Source organism: Triturus cristatus, chromosome 10, assembly GCF_964204655.1.
Source record: "Triturus cristatus chromosome 10, aTriCri1.1, whole genome shotgun sequence".
NCBI classification, from domain to species: domain Eukaryota; kingdom Metazoa; phylum Chordata; class Amphibia; order Caudata; family Salamandridae; genus Triturus; species Triturus cristatus.
Genome location: NC_140593.1, coordinates 681,528,355 through 681,549,162, shown reverse-complemented (window position 1 = coordinate 681,549,162; position 20,808 = coordinate 681,528,355). Strand labels below are relative to the sequence as shown.

At 44.8% G+C, this 20,808-nt stretch overlaps 1 protein-coding gene across 1 annotated transcript in view; it reads right to left on the bottom strand.

Annotated features, from left to right (window-relative positions):
- Positions 1-20,808, bottom strand: part of TMEM114 (transmembrane protein 114) — a 797,325-nt gene that overhangs the window by 300,225 nt on the left and 476,292 nt on the right. Inside the window, exon 3 of the mRNA XM_085628184.1 lies at positions 893-1,030. Within this exon, the coding sequence (XP_085484310.1) occupies positions 893-1,030 (138 nt within the window). The remainder of the gene's footprint in view (positions 1-892; positions 1,031-20,808) is intronic.

The window sequence follows — 20,808 nt, the reverse complement described above, 5'->3', positions numbered from 1 at the left end:
CGAGGCTTATGTGTAACCTTTAGAGTGGAGCAACAGAGTCTCCGCATTTTTAAAAGCTTGTCAAAAGCTATGCAGATAATAATTTCAACATAATTATTTAATTATTCTGGTCTTGATACATGTCAAGATTCTGATTAGCGTGCTCTGATTCATTCAATTAAGGAAACGAATCCAAAACAATTAATGTTGCTTCGAGCGGACTACTTTTAATTGACAGACTTGCTTGCTAGCCTCGCTTCCTGCACGGCTACTGCTTTTGTTTTGATTTCAACCTATTATTTCCGATGCGGTGTTCACTCCCTCTTGTTATTCCCCACCTGTTTATTCTTCACAATCTTTAATACAGAAATGCAGTGAGCAGTTTCTATTATTGAAGCATGTTTGCTGCCTTTATTTTATTGTTTAAAATCATAACACAGGTTTTATTTTAAACAAGCATTGGCATAGACCATCTTTTAATTTGCACTGCGGACAGTGCTCAGCGGAAAGGGGCAGGGAACTGAGAAGTTAAACCAGCGGTTTTGCATGCTGTGGAGGGGAAGATCCTACCAGGATTGAAGAAGTTGCTTTTGATGCTGACAGATCCGTGTCTACACTATGAAATTACTTTGCCGCTTCCCCACATCACCAAAGCCCTGTAGAACCAATGTCATAGTTAAAGCATCTCTGAAATGTTATTGCCCAGTACTGATCAGGTGCACTCCCAAAAAGCCAGATAATGCTGACTGTACCCAGATGCTAAAAAAACATGTTACAACTTTTATAATACTTAAATGGACTGAATTTTATCAGGTGCCAGTTTGAAATTTTGTAGCCACATTTTAGAACTGCAGGGCACTGTTTCCACAAAACCATAGTTTCCTTGAAATAAAGTTTTAAGTTCATACTCTACCTCCAAAGAGGAAAAGTATTCCTGTGAGCAAAAGCAGAAGATAGGCACGTGCAAGGATACTGACAAATCCCATCATTCCTCCGAAGATCATGAGGATCAGACTGAGTGGCAGGAGTATCACGACTGTTCCATGCATGCCTGTGGGAGAAAAAGATCAGGTAAAAAAATAATATAGTATAGAAACTCTCAATCATGTTTTGAAAATGCATTTGTATAGTCGCCACGTAATCAGGACCGATTTCGCATCTCTTTGCTATTCTTTCATCTGGATGATTCTCTGAATACAAAAAGACTCTGCTAGCCCATCATCTCTGCCTCACAAAACCTAAGCACCTCTCAATAACATAGACCACATGACCTCTAAAAAACGACTGCAGTAAAATATCCCAGCAAACTGCACATGCCAGCAGGCCTACTCACCTCCTGCTTCTTGCTACATCTAATTCCAAAAAGAGACTGTTGTGGCAGCAAGTACCTCAAGGTTCAATCCTTCAAAGAGAGCTCCTATCCCATGGAAGCCATCTCCTCCCCTTCTCTTCTTCCCTTCATAAAAGCTTTGGGGCTCTCTCTCTGCCAAGCTTAGGGTAGTCTTGCTACTCAATTTGTTCTACAGCAACACTTGGAATAATTTAGGGTGTGTGTGCTCTATAAACACTGTACAATGTCATACTGGATCTGAGAGACCTATGCAGACAAATTGCATACAACTTGGGTTATGGTGAAAATGATGTACCCAAATCACCTAATATTTAACTTTGTGTGTAGCATCTGCTCAACACAACATAACCTATAACAATTTGCAATATGTCCTAGTTACAACCATTTGCATCAGCATCATACACAAACCACACACCGCCCTAACTGTGATAAAACATTTCTAACTAAACATTGTGCCCACTGCCACTGGTATTTTGACCACACAAACTAAGAAAATAAAAGTTGACATTATCTCTGATGTTACAAACTTGCACAATCAGTATTGGCCAGTGACCACAAACTTCCCCTTACATAATCCTAAACAAAGAAGAAACAAGAGGTTTTAGTTACAAGAGGGCGGTTGCAGGACAACCAACTAAAAATTATAAAAGTCCCATCCGTCATCTAGGGCGGTACGCTAGTGCTTGAAATGTTTGACCTACCCTACCTTAAGCCATGACGGTGAGCTGTCAAATTTTTTCAAAGTATTCTGTATTCCAAAAACATACTCCTAAATTGGGAGTTTATTTTTGAAAAACAAAAAACTAAAGCCCCCACCCACACCCTGGAGTTTTCTCCCAATATGTGGGGGGTCATTATTGTTTTTTCCTGTCCTTTACCACGTCATGTTTCCTGGAGCTGATACACCATTGACCCGAAATAGGGTGGGCATTGTAAAGTCCTTTCTCTGATGACCCCCACCCCATTGGGTGATCAGAGGAAGTATTCTTTTGACAGAGTCATCTCCAAGTAAGGTGGGTGCACCATTAGTTTAGTGGACAGGATACCCTGTGCACCAAGCTCTAAATGAGGCCTGTTTTCTCCTAGCAGTAGGGATGCCCAGATGCCAAAATGTTCTCAAAGTTGAAGAGAATGGAAACAGACCAAAGACAGCAATAAACATACAAAAATTGTAAAGTGATGGTTCAAGCAAATACCTTTAACCTTAAATCAAGCAAACATGAGTAAAACATCCAAAATGTAGTCACTTCTGCACACACAAGGTGCATACTCCAATACTCACTGACACAGCCAATAAGCAATCCATGCAGCTACTTGGATACACAACTGATCCTCTCACTCACCAAGGACCCTACCACCGCCAAAACCAACCTCCACGAAGGTATGAAAGCCGTCGCCGAATGCATGAAGAACAGCCGTCTGAAGCTGAACTTGGACAAGACGGAGGTCCTCATCCTCGGCCCCACGCCTGTGGCCTGGGACGACTCCTGGTGGCCGACCGCCCTGGTAGCAGCTCCAACACCCACCGACCACGCACGCAACCTGGGATTCATCTTCGACTCTACACTCTCCATGCCCAAGCAAGTCAACGCCATCTCATCCTCCTGTTTCAACACCCTCCGCATGCTCCGAAAGATCTACAAGTGGATCCCCACCGACACTAGAAGAACAGTCACCCAGGCCCTCGTCAGCAGCAGACTGGACTACGGAAACGCCCTCTGCGCGGTAGCCCCGGCCAAACTGCTGAAACGACTGCAACGGATACAGAACGCCTCTGCCCACCTAATCCTCGACATCCCTCGCCACAGCCACATCACACCCCACCTGAGAGACCTGCACTGGCTTCCCGTCAACAAGAGGATCACCTTCAAGCTCCTCACCCACACACACAAAGCCCTTAACAACACCGGTCCAGCATACCTCAACAAACGTCTCACCTTCTACACCCCGAACCACCAGCTCCGTTCCGCCGACCTCGACCTCGCCACTGTCCCCTGCATCAGGAGAACGACCACCGGCGACAGATCATTCTCCTACCTCGCCGCCAAGTCCTGGAACACCCTCCCCATCCTCCTACGGCAGACTAAAGAACTACTAACCTTCAGCAGGGTACTCAAGGCCTGGCTGTTTGAGCAGTAGCAGCACCCCCCCCCCAGCGCCTTGAGACCCTCACGGGTGAGTAGCGCGCTTTACAAATGGATTGATAGATTGATTGGATACAATCAATCAATCAATCAATCAATCAACCAGGGGTTTATAAAGCGCGCTACTCACCCGGAAGGGTTTCAAGGTGCTGGGGGGGGGGCAGCTCCGGATCAGTCGAAGAGCCAGGTCTTGAGGTCCTTCCTGAACGTGTGCAGGGTCAGGGAGCGTCTGATGTTCACTGGGAGCTTGTCCCAGGTCTTGGCCATGATGTAGGAGAAGGCTCTCCCGCCTGTTCTGTTCCTGCGGATGCGGGGGACCTCTGCCAGGGCGAGGTGGGAGGAACAGAGGTTCCTCTTGGGTACGTGGACGGATACTCTCTCGTTGAGGTTTTTGGGTCCGATGTTGTTGAGTGATTTGTAGGCGTGGGTGAGGTGTTTGAAGGTGACCCTTTTCTCGACGGGGAGCCAATGAACATCTCGTAGGTGTTGGGTCATGTGTTTGTGACGGATGTCCTGAGGACGAGTCTGGCTGTGGCGTTCTGGATGGTCTGGAGCCTGTGTAGGAGAGTCCTGTTGATTCCCGCGTATAGAGCATTTCCATAGTCCAGTCTTCTGGTTATGAGCGTGTGGGTGATGGTCCTTCTGCAGTCGGGGGGATCCATTTGAAGGTCTTGCGGAGAATGCGCAGGCAGTTGAAGCTAGTGGAAGTGACGCCGTTGATCTGGCGGTTCATGGAGAGAGAGGAGTTGAGGATGATGCCGAGGTATCGCGCGTGGTCTGTAGGAGTGGGTGGGTTCCCGAGGGCAGAGGGCCATGAGGTGTTGTCCCAGGCAGAGGTGCAGGGTCCGAAGATGAGGACCTCAGTTTTCTCTGAGTTGGGCTTCAAACAGCTGTCATTCATCCATGCTGCCACGTTCTTCATTCCTTCCTGGAAGAAGAGTCTGGTGTCTCCGGGATTTTTCGTGAGGAAGAGGATAAGCTGGGTGTCGTTGGCATAGGACACAATGCTGAGCCCATGCTGTCTGACGATGGCGGCAAGGGGGTCCATATAGATGTTGAAGAGCGTGGGGCTGAGCGATGATCCTTGGGGTACTCTGCAGTAGATATCGGTAGGGTTCGGAGAGGAAGGGAGGTAGTCTGATCCTCTGGGTTCTGCCGGAGAGAAAGGATTGGATCCAGTCAAGGGCGGCTCCTTGTATCCCTGCGTCATGAAGTCTGGTTGCGAGACTGCGATGTGAAACGGTGTCGAAGGCTGCGGAGAGGTCCAGAAGGATGAGGGCCACAGTGTGTCCCTGGTCAAGTAGCATGCGGATGTCGTCGGTGGCGGCGAGGAGGGCGGTCTCGGTGCTGTGGTCCTGGCGGAATCCGGACTGGGAGTTGTCTGAGATGGAGTTCTCTTCGATGAAGGTGGTCACCTGGGCGTTTACGAGTCTCTCTGTGACTTTGGCCGTGAAGGCGAGGAGAGAGATGGGCCGATAGTTTTTCAGGTCACTTGGGTCAGCTGTTGGTTTCTTGAGGAGGGGTTTCACCTCCGCCCGTTTCCAGTCATCTGAGAAGATGCCGGATATGAACGAGGAGTTGATGGTCCGTCCTAGTTCAGGTGCGATGGCGGCAGCAGCCCTGTGGAATATGTGTGGTGGGCACGGGTCCGTTTGGGCTCCTGGGTTTTCTTCATGGTCGCGATGATGTGTTAGACGGCGGCAGGGTTCCAGGTCATGATGGTTGGCTTATCGACGGTGTTGGGTGGGGTGCCTGGCGTTTGTTCACTGAAGTTGTCGTAGAGGACCTTGATCTTCCAATGGAAGTATGCGCTGAGCTTGTTGCAGAGTTCCTGGGAAGGTGTGATGTCCGTGGCTTCGCTGGGGGTTTTTGCGAACTGCTGTATGACGTTGAACAGTTGCTTGGCGTTGGTCGCGTTTGTCTGGACTTTGTCTCTGCACTGGTGGTATTCCTTCGGGGCGTTCTTGTGTTTGTTCTGTGCTTCCGAGGTTTTCTGGTTTTGCCAGGTTTTCTCTAGTCGTCTGCAGAAGCATCTGGCCTCCTGCAGTTCCATGGTGAATCAGGTGGCCTTCAGAGGGCGTTGTTTAGCAGGGTGGTGGAGGGGTGTGAGCTTGTTGGCGCAGCAGGATACCCAGCGGTGAAATTCCATGGCTGTGGTGTTGGTGTCGGTAGTGGTGTTGGGGCGCTCTTGGAGGAGGATGGTGTTGAGGTGGTCCTCTGTGACCTTGCTCCAGTTCCTTTGTGGGGGGTGCGGGCGGGCTTGGGTGCGGGGGTGGTGTTGAAGGTGAAATGGACGTAGTGGTGGTCCGTCCAGTGGGGCTGGGTGGTGTGGCTGAAGTGGACGTTTGTTCCTCCCACAAAGATAGGGTTGAGGGTGTGTACTGCTCTGTGAGTGGGTGTGTTGACAAGCTGCTTCAGTGCGAGGTTAGCTAGGTTGTCGAGTGGAGTGGTGGAATCGGGGTCGCTGCCGCAGTCGAGGTGGAAGTTCAGGTCCCGAAGTAGAATGTAGTCTGTGGAGGTGATGGAGGGGGGGTCGGCGAGCTCGGTAATGGTAGATGCGGACTGGGTACGAGGTCCCGGCGGTCTGTAGATGAGGGTGCCACATAGCGTGGCCCGTGACTGGTCTGGATCTGGAAGTGGAGGTGTTCTGTGTTGGAGTGGGGGTTACTCGTGCTGGATGTGGAGAGTCGGAGGGGGGTCTTGTGTGAGATGGCGAGTCCTCCTCCTGGGCAGTGGAGACGGTCCTTTCTCTGGATCTTGTAGCCGTTGGGATGGCAGTGGCAATGTCGGGGCCGGAGGCGGCGTTGGTCCAGGTTTCCATGAAGAAGGCGGCATCGGGCGAGAGGGTGTCGATCAGGTCCCAGATCTCTATGGCATGTCGGTGCAGGGAGCGCACGTTGAGGAGGATGCATGTCAGTGTTACGGCGGTGCGTGCCTCAGGCGGGCCTTCGGCAGTTGTGGGGGTTTTGTCGATGGTGAAGGCTCTGCGGCAGGGTCTGCATGAGAACTGTCCATGGGTGTTCGGCGAGGATCTTCCGCAGGCAGTGTGTCTTCCAGGATTGAGTGCGTGGAGGGTGACGGAATCGAAGCGGTGGGGCCCAGGAGAACCAGGGTTCCTGGCGCTGGCCGCGGTAGGGACGCGTACGAGCGCAGATGGACTGCCAGTGGCTCGACCACGCAGCGGTCTCCGTTAAGTAGGGGAGGGGGCGGGAGCAGGGGTAGGGAGGCAGGAGCGGGGCTGTGTTGGGGGCGGGGCCGCAGGGGCAGCAGCGGCAGGGACGAGTGACCAGCAAACACAGCGGGGAAAAAACAAGTCAAACAAAATACAATAAACACAAAGGCAACATATTTTAAATACACATTTTAAAAGCGGTAGAGACACTTGGGGCCTGATTACCATGTCTGTCGGAATGAACGTCCGACCGTCATGGCAGTGGTGAGATTCCGACTGACTAATACGCGATGTCTCCGACCACGGTATTATGATGTATACTAGTAAATTCTCCGACCGTGTCCTTCAGAGATGACTACCACATGGCCACGTTGGTCAGAAATGACTCTGACATGACTGGAAAGGCTGTTCTATAGGGATTCCGATTCCACACATGCATCGGTTGTGCCGGTGAGCCAAATATGATGCACCCAATGTTTTGGCAGATCCATGGCGGCTTGTAGGCCACATGGAAAGTGTGAATGTGAGAAACTCATGCTAACTATCACAACACCAACCACAGTATGCGTTCACAAAAATACACAACTGATGTCAATTGAAAGGGTAGACACACCTACGAATCCACCAATAAAACATAACCTTACCAGACCATGATTCTTTGCTATACCAATCCTGCAGAATCAGACTGAGATCATTACTTTCTCCTGTCACACTCCAGCCAGCCCTTCACACACCCTTCCACTGTAATAGCACCATTGACTGCATATTTCTCAATTTGTTTTCATTTCTTGTACACCCCTTTCAAACTCACGCTCACTAATTCACTCACACACAATGGCCAAAAAGAAGCGGTCACCAGTTTCAGATGAGGAGTTGACAGTGCTTGTGGATGAAGTCCTCAGAGTTGAGCCACAATTATTTGGGACCCAGGCCCAACAAACATCAATCAACCAGAAAAACCTGATGTGGGACAAAACGTCAACAAGATGAATGCAGTAGCCAGCACCCTGCGCACAATGGAGGATATTAGAAAGAGGTGGTACGATGTCAAGAGGAGGGTCAAGCCTTGGCCAACAGAAACCACCTGGCCGCACAACAGACTGGCGGTGGACCTCCTGTGCCACCAGTACACCTTACTGCCTGGGAGGAGAAGGTGCATGCCATCCTACCACCTGAGAGCTTGTTTGGAATACAGGAAGGAATGGAGTCTGGCAAGTAACAATGAAGCATTTGCCTCAAGTTATATATTGCACCTCAGCACACATCACTGTAATGGTCAAGGTTTGTAAATATGATTTATTAAGATAAACCAGTAGCCAAAGTATTGGAGATGTGTAATTAATGCTGACAACCTGCATATCTACATTAAGATTAAAAATTACCAAAACAATGACGTATACAAATGTCTACATGTGGGCTGTAAGTTTATACCCATTAATTCATCATGGCAGCCAAAAAAAATCTAACAACATCCCAAAATATGGCCCATAAACTAGAGCAAGTAGTTACGAGGAATGTAATAGTAGCCACTTCATCAAGTATTCAGATCTCTCAAAATGACTTCACCTACCATCAGCCATTCGCACTCCACCTAAGCACGGCAGCCATCTTTCAACTCAATGTACCCTCACTGGCAGGGAGCCATCGGTCAAGTGGGGGAGGAGTGTTTGAAATTACCACAGCTACCATCAAGCCTTATACTTCTAGCCGCAGGCACCTGCGTAAGCCATCTCTCTACTCAACTTCCACTCATTGGCAGGGAGCAATAGGCCCAGGTGGGCTGGGTGGGAGGAGGACTCTTTGAACTGGCCACAACTACCATCAGGCATTGTACTCCTAACCACAGTCACCTGTGTCTGCCATGTTTCTACTCAACTTCCATTCACTGGCAGGGACCAATACGACCAGGTCGGCTGGGTGGGACGAGAACTCTTTGCACTGACCACAACTACCATCAGGACTTGTACTCCTCACCACAGTCACCTGTGTCAGCCATCTCTCTACTCCACTTCCACTCACTGGCAGGGACCAATAGGCACAGGTGGGCTTGGAGGACTGACCACAATTGCAATCAGGCCTTGTAGACCTAACCACAGTCTCATGTGTCAGTCATCTCTCTTCTCTACCTTCACTCACTGGAGGGGTGTTTCAAATGACCTGAACTACCATCAGGCCTTCTAACTCAAGCTCACAAAAACAGTCACCTGTAACGTACCTCAAATTTTTTTTTTGCATAACTTACTATGCATGTACACATCACTTCAACATAATGTAAACTTGTTTTCTGTTATATTTTACCAAACAATTGCTTGTGAAGTCATAGCTAATCAGACTCTAATGGTGATTGTAAAAATGTCAGTTGCATATGTGGCAAAACAGTTGATGTGTACAGTCACAATAACAACTCAACACACAAGGCTATATTATTGTTACGTCGGCCATGTCACAACACCTCACATAGCAACTTACAGTGCTCAACTATGGTCATGTCAGATGCAGGAAGGCCACCAGGTGTAAAGGTTAGAATGTTCACTCAGGCCATATGTTGATCATGTTCAACAACAGTGCAATAATGCTGAGCTGACACACAGCAAGGTTGTAAGCACTGTATGGACCATTACCCAAGCTGGGGCACAGTTATGTGGCAAATGTTTCTGTTGTGCAGAGTGTACCATCTGTTTAGGTGCATAGCCTCAGTTTTTTCATCATCACCTCTCATTGGACTTTGTTTTTGCAAAAAGTGCTCTTAGTGAAGCAAAATATGTTCAAGTACGTGCTGTGAGGCACCGACCAGGTTCTCCAGTACATATAGGCAAATTGTACTCAGTATGTTTGTTTGAAACTGAAACCCTTTGCCATACCCGTTGGCAGTCAGACTGTCATGAGTGATGTCAAGATAAATCTGCACATTTGTGTTCACAAAAAATCACCTGCCGATATGTTTGAACAACTGCAGTGCAGAGCATAAGTGCATCACATGCACTTTTGTACTGTGGCAATAATTTTTGTACAATGGTATGTTGATGTTGTTCCCTTCACTCTGGCACATATGGCATACAATTAATTTTTGTAACACCTGAACTGTCATAGGCTAACACAGACAAACATAATTGTTTGTCCTATTGTTTCAGACACATGTCCATTACTTCACAGAGTGTGATCAACAAGTTACACACTCATACTACCTTACATTAGATATGTTTACTGAACAATATGACCAGATTTCATTGTTAATTTAGACTGTGTGATTCATGGAAATTATCCATACTAGTTAGGTGTATGTCCAGGGCCAAACTGTTACTGTTCTCATCCGGAGGGCCGAATGATGTGCTGAGGTTAGCTGTTATCAGATTTCATACCACCTGTGGTGCTGTCCCATCCACAGTGTAGTAAGTAGTGTTGCATACTCACTTAGGGCAAGGTCAGGTTGGAGTGTAGTGCCAACAGGAACTGGACATGTGTTTTTAAATCTTTAGATGTTGCATGTTTGACAACAGGTGCAGTGTTGAACAATTTAGTCTGCTAACTTGTATTATGCTTAAGATAGCTGTATATGGCATATGTGACAAAGTAGCTCTAGATGTACATCTTGCATGTATACTAACTGTGTGCCACCATGTCATCCTTACAGGTCAACACCCATCAGAATGTTTTCCTGTAGAGGACCATCGGCCGAAGGTGTGGTCTCTGGGTGTCACACGTTAGCGAAGTGGCCAATCCCGGAAACAGTGGCAAGACTAGCAAGGCTTGAGCAAGTAGATTGGAGAAGTCCAACTGGGCCTGTCACCTCTAAACAGAAGGGGCGTGCTCTGCTCCCTGACCCCACTAATGCGCCGCATACTGGTGGTAGCCTATGCCAACCTCGATGGGCAGTTAAAGGGCAGACAGCAGCAAGGCGGGAGTAAGTATGGGCCTTGATGAACTTCATACAATACCATGCATGTTCATGTATTTCGGCAAGTTTTTCACACTTTTAGGTTTTGAGAGACTCCAGACCCATGTAATCTGTAAAATGCAGCATATTCTACAATGGTAGTAGGTGCATGTTGATGTCCCTAGATTATGGGACATGTAAGGCTAGAATAGGCAGGGTATTATCTGTAGTGCTATTCCATTGTATAATGGGAACATGACTACACAATGTTTAGGAACAGACACTTTATGTGTTTTGGTCATGCACAACATAATTCATCAAAATAACATGTTTTCCCTGTTCTCTGTATTGAGACAAGAACACTTCTGTGTTAAATGATGCTTGAACACTTGACTGTGACATGCCAATCAATACATTCAGGTGGTAGGCAATGTGTTATTTCAGGCATTGGTAAGTGGTGAATGAACTGTGTGCAAAAAAATGCAAACAGCACTGTTGCTATCTGTTGTCCAATGGAGCAGCTGGCATGTGTAGACTTATGTATACTGATGTCACATGTCAGACTGGCCCTTACCTTAAGTGAGGTACTGAATGGAGTCCTCTCTGATTTCAAGCTGATTGCATGTTTAAACCTAAGCATATGTGACAACATATGTCTATAGGGGTGTAACTACAAGGATGTGAGAAGGACACATTCCCAAAGGCATTGATGGGTGTTACAAGGGGCATAACTATGTTGACGCCCAAATATGCATTTTTTTGCATAATAAATGGGATGTACGGAATTGTGCCTTAACATAACTCTGAGAAGGGCAGATTCATTCAGGTGAAGAACACAACTGCATCTATGCTGTACAATATGTGTATGATGATTTTTATCAAGGAGGGATAGGCTGACTTGTCGTTGTGAGATTGAGATGTGGACATCATCAGGATTCACAGGCTTATAAATTGTGTTGTCAATAGGTATCAAGTTACATGATTTGGATCACAATTATGGGCATACTTAAGGATTCTACATGGCCTGGTGGTATTGTAAACCACATGTCCTTTAAGTAATCTACAATCATTGACATTGGCAGTGTGATAAGCTGTATTTACATGCACCTATGTTTAAAGTATTGAAACCTTTAGACAAACTTTTTCATAGTTGCACTGTGCTGACATGACACAATACTTGTACACATAAATCTTGACTTTTAAAGCCTATATTCTATGTGTGACGTCTATATGAGTTACACATCTGACACTTACAACTGCTTCATCTGTCAGTGGACAGATATGCAAGTGTCATGTGAACAACGTGAAATGGCCTATTCCTTGCCCCCTACATCATGATAGTGACATATCAAAATAGGTTTATTGAAGCGGGGGACCTGCTGTTCAACCAGACCTGAATTAGGGATGGCTCACTATATGCTGATTGTCAAGCTTTGCAGTGTTAGTCAATTTCTTAAAATAATGTATATTCTCCCTTGGATCATAGGAGGTAAGTATGGTATACTACAAAAGAATAAGAAGTAAGAGACAAAACATAATTTGGTACATACCTGCGGTTAAAATATTAAGAAGGAGAAACATGAAGTTGTATCAGACTATGATTCTGACACCATTATGTGGAAGTGTGCACAGGTCTTGTCGCTTACAGTCATGTGCTAATGGCTATATATGAACTCATTTTGTCATCCAGGTACAAATGGTAATATACGCAAATCTGGTTAGAATTTTTATTTCACCTATGTTTCCAGTATATATCAACATTTCAAATATTTTGTATTTAAACCTGTTTTTCAGCATCACGCAAGGGCAGTGAAGGAGACAGTGCCGCGAACGTTGGGGAAACAGCTAGCCACAGTGGTTCACATACTGGCAGTGACCAAGAGAGACCCAGTGGCACAGAGGGATATGGGAGCGCAACTGAGGAGCTGACGGACGTAATACCAATGTTGTCATCATATGACTACAGCTCCAGTGAGCCCTCCCAGGTGGTGGTGGAACCCCCTGGACGCATGTCCACTCCATCTTAAACTACCACCACCCCTACCTTCTCCACCCTCACAGCTGTTTCCCAGCCCACTGTCCGCGGCTGTTCCACTAAAAGGGGAGGAATCTTCTTTGCGCCCTGCACCTCACCCTCTGCCTCTGTCTCCCCTGCTGCCATGAGTGTGGTGGCCATTGACCTCCTGAGGCAGATCTCTGTGGGTCAGACAGCAGTGCCGAATGTCCTCCAGGTGCATACCAATCAGGAGACACAGAAGGTAACTTCCCTGGAGGGCATTCACTCTTACATGCCTTCCCTACAGAGATCCATTCAGGCTCTTGCCTCCACACTCACTTCAGCCTTAACCCAAATCCAACTTTTAACACCCCCTTCTGCCTCTTCCCCATCCACAGTCCCTATCCCCATACCTGCCCAAAACACATGCAAACCTGAACATGCATCCACCTCAGCATCAACACCCAGCACACAAACATACAGACATAAGGCCAAAGACAGACACACGCACTCAGCAGATGCATGGCACCCTCACTTGTACATCCACTGACATGCTGGCAGACACAACACCCACTGCACCACATGGCTCACATACAGACAAATAGGCAGCCTCAAACACAGCCACAACAGACACCACACTAGCAGACACAGACTTAGCACATACTTCACAACCCTCTTCCTCCACAACTACTACCCTTGCCTCTCCTCATACCCATTCAGCCTAGAAATTCTGCCTCATTGCCCTTGACCTCTTCCCTACCCAAACTGACCAACCCCCACCCAAACCTAATCAGAAGACCCTGCCACCCCTGCCATACCCTTCCATTTCAACCCCTAAAAATCCTACCCAGCCCCCTACACAGACCCAACCTAAACCACAAGGAACCAGAAAGAGAAAATCTCCCCATCCTGCCACCGCCCCACTCTCCTCCAAACCCAGAAGATCATCTTCCCCATCCTACCCCAGTACTTCCACCGGGAAGAAAACTAAGGGAAAAGCCTCCCCCCCCCCCATCATCTCCATATTCCCTTCACCACTCTTCAGGGATATAAGATACCAGAAATATTGAACCCCAGCACCCCCATAACTGAATCCTGCCCTCCCACTGACTCAGCCGACCCTCCCAATCCTGAGGCCAGCCCTTCAAGGACCAACTCACCCCACCTTAGTTTTTTCCTTTTGGTGCATGGTCTGCCCCCCTGATGCCCCCTTGGGGCAGGTATCCCTTTGCAATATTTCTGAAGGCAAGTTTGTATGGGCAACAGTCTGCTGGCCCACTACATTTACTTTTGGACTGGCCATTAGCCTTTGTTGTTTACAGTAAAAAAGAAAAACGTATTGCTGAATAAAGCACTTGCGTTTTTTGGTATTCCAGTCTCCAACAATTGTTACTGATACTAACTCTTATTCTTGTGGCATGTGTGACTACAGTTGTGTTTGTTTAACCATGATAGTATATGGTTCATAGAGTAGGTAAATCTATTGTGATCTTGTGTGGAATTATGTACCTAGAGTGGCTGGGTGTCAGTGCCTGCATGATGTATCTGTAGGGGTGTGGGGTAAATGGACAAACCTTGCATTAGACATTCTATGCATTCATAGTTTTTGCAGCTTTGTCCAGTGTGCAAGTGTATCAACGGACAGAACACAATGAGATGTTTTCTACATATGTATTCGATGTGTACAAAGTGAATATCCTTGCCAACACACTTGGAGGCGTTTTGTCTCTTTATACATGATAGGCACTTTAGACAAACATGAACACAAAACAATGTGTCAATTGCAAATTATGTCTTATGGGCCAATTGCTGTTTCTTCTGTGGATCTTGTAATGAACTTCCAACTACACATTTGCCACATGTGGATGCCACTTTGTGCCAATACCCATTAGTCCCAGTTGAGACTAATTCTCACTGTTCTGTCCACATGGAGAATGTAAGGTAGCTCCAAAGTAGACTGTGTCCTGGTCCTTTTGGCTTCCAGTACTTCCCTAAATTTTGAGACCCATTTTGTGGAAGGTGTCTATGCACTGTGGCCTTCTGGTGTTGTGAAACTTGGATGGTTGTAATGCTAATTACTTTACTTGCCTATTTCATGTGGGTGATTTGAGTGAGTCCATGACAGTACTTAGTAAGTTAAACTGTCTGTGTCTACTTTGAAATGCCCTTCAGATGTATGAGTTAGTTGCATGAGGACCTAGCTTATGGTACAGGAATGGGTATCACAGGAGTTGATAGCTAGTTAAAATATGGTGTAATTTTCTGGATTTACACTTCAGTGCACACAAATGTACATCATCTTCTGGGCTCAAATCACAGTTAGAGTATGCCAGTCTGTGCATGGACATTGTCAGTAAACTAGACATAGGGCACATCATGCTGATGTGATGTGGGTTTATATTCTGTCTTGGACACATGGCCCTACAATTTATCTTCCACCCAGACATGAAATTCACTATACTTTACCATGGTTTCTAGCCTCCAAGTGGTTATATGTGCTATCAGAGGGTCATGTTTGTTGTAAGGTGTGGGTCACGGTTGTCAAGGAGTGTTTGTGTGTCAAATGATGTGGAGTGTGTGTCTATGTCCAGGTAGGATGTGTCACCTGTAAACAGTTGCAGTTACACAAGCTTTATTACTTCTGGGTTGTAGTAGAGTGAATCAGTCTAGTGATGTTTACATTGTGACTACATTATCTTGTTCATCTCAGCATGATTTTGAGTGGTTTCATCGAACAGGGAATTATAGTGGGGACTCACAGGAATGTGTTTCATGTTTATATGGCCACCTTTTACAACCAGGCGAGCCACATGACTGTGCTATTCACTTAGTGGTACACCTATGGTATGTTGATAGTACTGGCATGTGATAAGATCATACCAGAGTGTTTGTTATTGGCAAAGGCTGTTATTATGAATTCACTTTGGTGACACAAATCTAACATCAATGCATAGGGCTTTACCAAGACTGCCCGTAACTACCCGAGATGGTCCTCCCGATGTATGCAAGATCACACGGTGATGTCACACTATGACCAGCCACATATCGGATTTCAGCAATACATATCCCCGCCGTCCCCCTCTTACAGCTTCCCCAGTTCACCCCCCCAAGTTTGATGTTAATACTATCCATTGGCAGTTCCATAGCCGGTTATCATCAACAGGGTAATGTATCCCTTACCTATCACACTACATAGCGCCCATGCATCAGTATGGGAATAGGCATACCTCCGGACTCCCGGGAACCGTGCCCAACCAGACTATTGCACATGTCTGTTAAAATATTCTGACCTACTAAATAGGTAGCACCCAGCCTATACTACTGAGGAATATCACTTGTACACTGTATGAACAGTTATTGCAAACTTGATCATCAATAGAGGTTTCCTTCTTTGTCCGTATTACAAACATGTATCGCTCTGTTATGACTGTACTAAGCCAATCTGCTATATATGATGTTAAAAACCAATAAACAAATTTAAACAAACAAAAAAATCGGGCTTTGTGGTAGGCTTAATGCTAACCGTAGGAGATTGTGCTTGTAGTGTTACAGATATCTCAGCTATCAGTTCAGGGGCAATTGCAGGTGATGCAGCTGCAAAATCTGCTTGCTGTCTTTTCAAGAAGTTAGTGCAGTCAATGGAGTTTAGGTGTTAGCTTTCTGTGGGATAAATGTTCCTACTGCCAATGCAATGCACTATCATTCACAAAACCACTTCATATAACGATTTACATTTGTCAGTGCTCGCGCCTCCAATGCACCTTCTAGCCCCTCATGTGGTACTTCTGAAGGTATACCTTTTCACCCTTACACTAAACTGTGACAACCTCCTTCACGGTGTTTGGAAGCTCAGCTGGACCCTCAGTCTTTGCTCCCAGCAGTGGTGATAAGGGTATAGGGCTCAGAGAGGATGTTGCGTGCCAGCGTATTAGTATCATTGGCACATACTTTTATGTGTGTATTGATGTCATGTTGCCATGAGACATGGCACATACAGCAGTGGTGAGCTCACTATATACGCATATTCCGTTGCTACAAAAGTTTCTTCATCTCTCTGATAATGAATCAGAAACTGATCAAAGTGTGTCCACCCAAGTAGAATTACTAGATATGGGCATCAATACTAATCAACCATGTCCTAGCCCTTTTCGACCTTCATCCACTCTTCAACCTTTTATGCAAAGAGATGCTGTTAACATTTTTAGTGAGAGAGTAACTGAAGAGTTAAAACAACTGAATCGTCACGTCAATTCCAAAATAAAAACTAACAATTTAAAAAATGTTCAATACCATACTCTAATGAACAAACTAAAGAAAAAACATGACATCATAATTAACAAGTCTGATAAAGGCGGCAACGTTGTGCTTTGGCATAAAGATCAATACCTTGCAGAAGCCAATAGACATCTGGGCGATACATCGTGCTACAAAAAATCTTTGCGACAAGAGATGCGTTTGGTTCAAGAAATGCAGTGGAAAAGACAAGGCCTATTAACTAAAGATGAACTGAACTGTTTAAAAGTGGATTTCCCAGTGACACCTATTCTATATTTTTTGCCTAAGGTGCATAAAAAAACAGACCCTATTCCTGGTAGGCCAATAACATCCGCACAAAAAAGCTTATTGGAAAAAGTTTCCAAATACGTGGATTATTTCCTTCAACCTTTTGTTCGAGCTCTACCATCTTTTGTCAAAGACACTCCTGACTTTTTAAACAAAATCAAGAATATAATGTGGCAGCCTGACTATTTACTAGTTGTTATGGACATAGAATCGTTATACACTAGTATTAATCACTCAGATGGCTTAGCAGCAGCGAAACACTTTCTATCAGAAAGGGATATTGGCATGCGAGACAATAACACAATGCTGCTAATGATGATTGAACTCTGTCTTCATAACAACTTTTTTCTTTTTGGCACTGAGGTATATCAGCAGTTGAGAGGCGTGGCTATGGGGGCATGCTTCTCCCCCAGCTATTCATGTTTACATGTGGGCTGGTGGGAGTAGCATGTCCTCAGGGCCAAATACCAAACTGAATGGGCTAACAATGTGATGTATTTCTGGTGCTATATAGATGACATCTGTAAGATTTGGAAGGGCAGTAGACAGATGGCCAATGAGTTTGTTGATTCTATCAATATTAAGGACCTAAATTTGAAATGTACTGCAAATATTGATGATGCGAAAGTCGAATTTCTTGATATGTCTTTGTATGTTAGTGGGGGCAAGTTACATACCAAATTGCATCGGAAGGTTACCGCAGGGAATTCCATTCTACATGCGGACAGTGCCCATTCCCACCACACAATTCATAGAATTCCATACGGCGAATTCCTTCGAATTCGCCGTATGTGTAGTGAGGAACTAGAATGTAAGACATGTCAACTAGAAGCCTTTGTCCGTTTCCTTGAACGAGGCTATTCTAGAGAAATCTTGAATTCAGCACTAACTAAAGACAATTTGTTGCCTAGGGAAGACCTTTTGATTGTCAAAAAAGTTCAACTGACACCACTTGCTCAATACAACTCCGAGACAGATATAACAAACGTGAGATTCATCACCACCTTTAGTCAGCAAGAGAAAAAGATACGCAATATGATATATTCACAGTGGCCTATTGTGTTAACCGACATTACACTTAAAGCTATTTTGCCAGAATTACCGGCAATCAAGTTTAGACGGGCACCCTCGATGAGGGATGCCCTTGTCAAATCAAGCCCAGAAAACATCCCGAAAACTACTTGGTTGACCAAAAAGGGCTTCTTTAAGTGTAACTCTTGTTGTGCGTGTACTTTCACCACCAATAGCACTGACTATAATACGGCATTTGACAGTAAAAGAGTCTCTATAAGGGATTACTTAACATGCCGTACTGAATTTGCGATCTATAAACTACGCTGCACTTGTGGTCTTGATTATATTGGGAGTACAAAACTCCCTGTACATAAGCGCATTTTACAGCACGTGAGGGCCATTTCTGGGAGAGGTGGTAATCGTGAAAAAACTCTCCGCCAATTGGAGACCCATTTCATTTTGTCCCTAGACACCAAGATGCCTAATGGCTTCAATAACAGCGAGCACTTGTACAATTTTCTTTAAACATGCCCTATGTGCCTCACTACTAGATCACTGTCCTTTTGACTATTGACTCAGAACTTATGTCAATAAGGTTTACGCAACAAATTTTCTATTTAATTATGAACTTGTCCAATGAGTGTACTTCTAGGTATGTCTGTTCAGGCTTGAACAGACACTGCCAGCCGCTTCCCTTAAGTAATACATTATGTTTTTTAAGTTTTTTGCACAATTTTATATAATCACTAGCACTAGATCACTTTTCAGACTTTTCTGGTATTTTATGCGCAATGATAGACCTGACAGTTCTCTTGTAGATCTTTTTCTCTTGCTGCTATATATTATCAAATGGCCATTTTGCGCACGAGTTTAAGATCGGAGCTCATTATTACCATATAACTTTTGCGACATTTTGCACAATTTTATACAATAAGCCAATTTGCACATTGTTATAGATAGTGTTATTATGATAAGGAACCCTTTTGTTGCTATTATCTACCCTATTTGCGTCATTTTGCACATTACGACAGAGCAGCCAACTCTCATTGCCAATTTGCACATTGTTATAGATTTTGTTATTATGATAGGAACCCTTTTTGTTGCTATTATTAACTCTATTTGTGTCATGTTGCACATTTCGACAGAGTAGCTAACTCTCATTGCCTATTGAGATAAGACCAATGTTAGGAGGAATATTCAAATATTTTAATTACTCTGTAGTGGACAAGTTACGATTTTATTTGCACTGGCATTTCATTCTATGACAGTTGCCAGTCTACTGTTGAATATTACTAATGGCACTTGCACTCTTCCCCATTGGTTTCTATTAGATACTGAGAATCTCAATAGCTGTTGTTTCATTTACATTTTTAGCCATCGTCATGTTCACTGGCATATTTGCATCATAACTATTACAATTATGTGTATTGTCATAAGACCCATGCACATCTGTATGGGTGAGGTTTATTTTCATTGCTCTTTCTGACGCACTAAACAATGTTTGGTCTTTATACATAACCAGGGACATATATCGAGTATTAACATCACAAACATACAATGTGTTGGAGAATATGCATTATGTCACTATAAAACGTTTTTGTGCTTGTTGTATTAATCAATTGATATTATATGTTTTTAGAGAAGATATTACATCTATATTTTAATCTTTCACTGAATGTACGAACTGTTGGTAGTTTCTCAGCAATTTTACCACATATTAAGTCTATTTTCTATATCTATGCACGAAGAATTAGTGCATGTGTTGTAATTTAGCTCTTGTTGTCCCTAAGCACGTCATGTGATCAAGCCTGCGGACGCGAGCGAAACACGTCAATGGCGGACACTATGTCCGATGATTTCTTTGGATACTACAATGCTGAATAAACCTGCACCTGCATTGGACTACCTTTTGTTCCTGATTTATTGAGCGGATTCTGCCCCTAAGAGGTCCTCGCCAGATTAACCCCGCTTGAGATCGTATGCGGCGGGGCTGGAACAGTTTCTTGATATATATATATATATATAAATATCACACGTCGTGATTCTTACTCTTTCCGCAAAGAATCCACTCGAGCCCAATTCCTTGAAGCGTGTAAATTTATACCATTATTAAAATAGGGTGTATTTATATCAGTACACCATTATACAAATATGTATGCGCATAAATGCAAAAAACTTTTATTTTTTGAAAACTTTATTGACATCGCAATGCTGCTGATAACAATGTAACAAACACCATTACAAAATGTCTGCCAAAAACTGGGTGTAGAGACGAGTAGTCCTACTTCTATATTCATGAATTCTGCACTATATGTATTGTAAACTTACAAACGATTCCTCGACCCGTGACCAAGGTGCGGTTGCACCGAAACGCGTCAGGCGTTTTACTTGCTGCATGTTTGAATACATTTGCATGCTTCAAGGAATTGGGCTCGAGTGTATTCTTTGCGGAAAGGAGTAAGAATCACGACGTGTGTCTTATGAGGGTCGTGACCTCATCTCGAGCCCGCTGCCAAAAAGAGGCAAAGAGACCGCGACTGCTGTGGTATATATATATATATATATATATATATATACAAATTCACTTAAAAAACCATAGGTTTCACACATGTTATAGTTAGGTGGATATTTCACTCGTAAAAAAACAATGAAATTCCCCCGTTATAGTTAGTTGAGATAACTATAACTCGCGCGCCCGCAATCCTCTGCTCATGA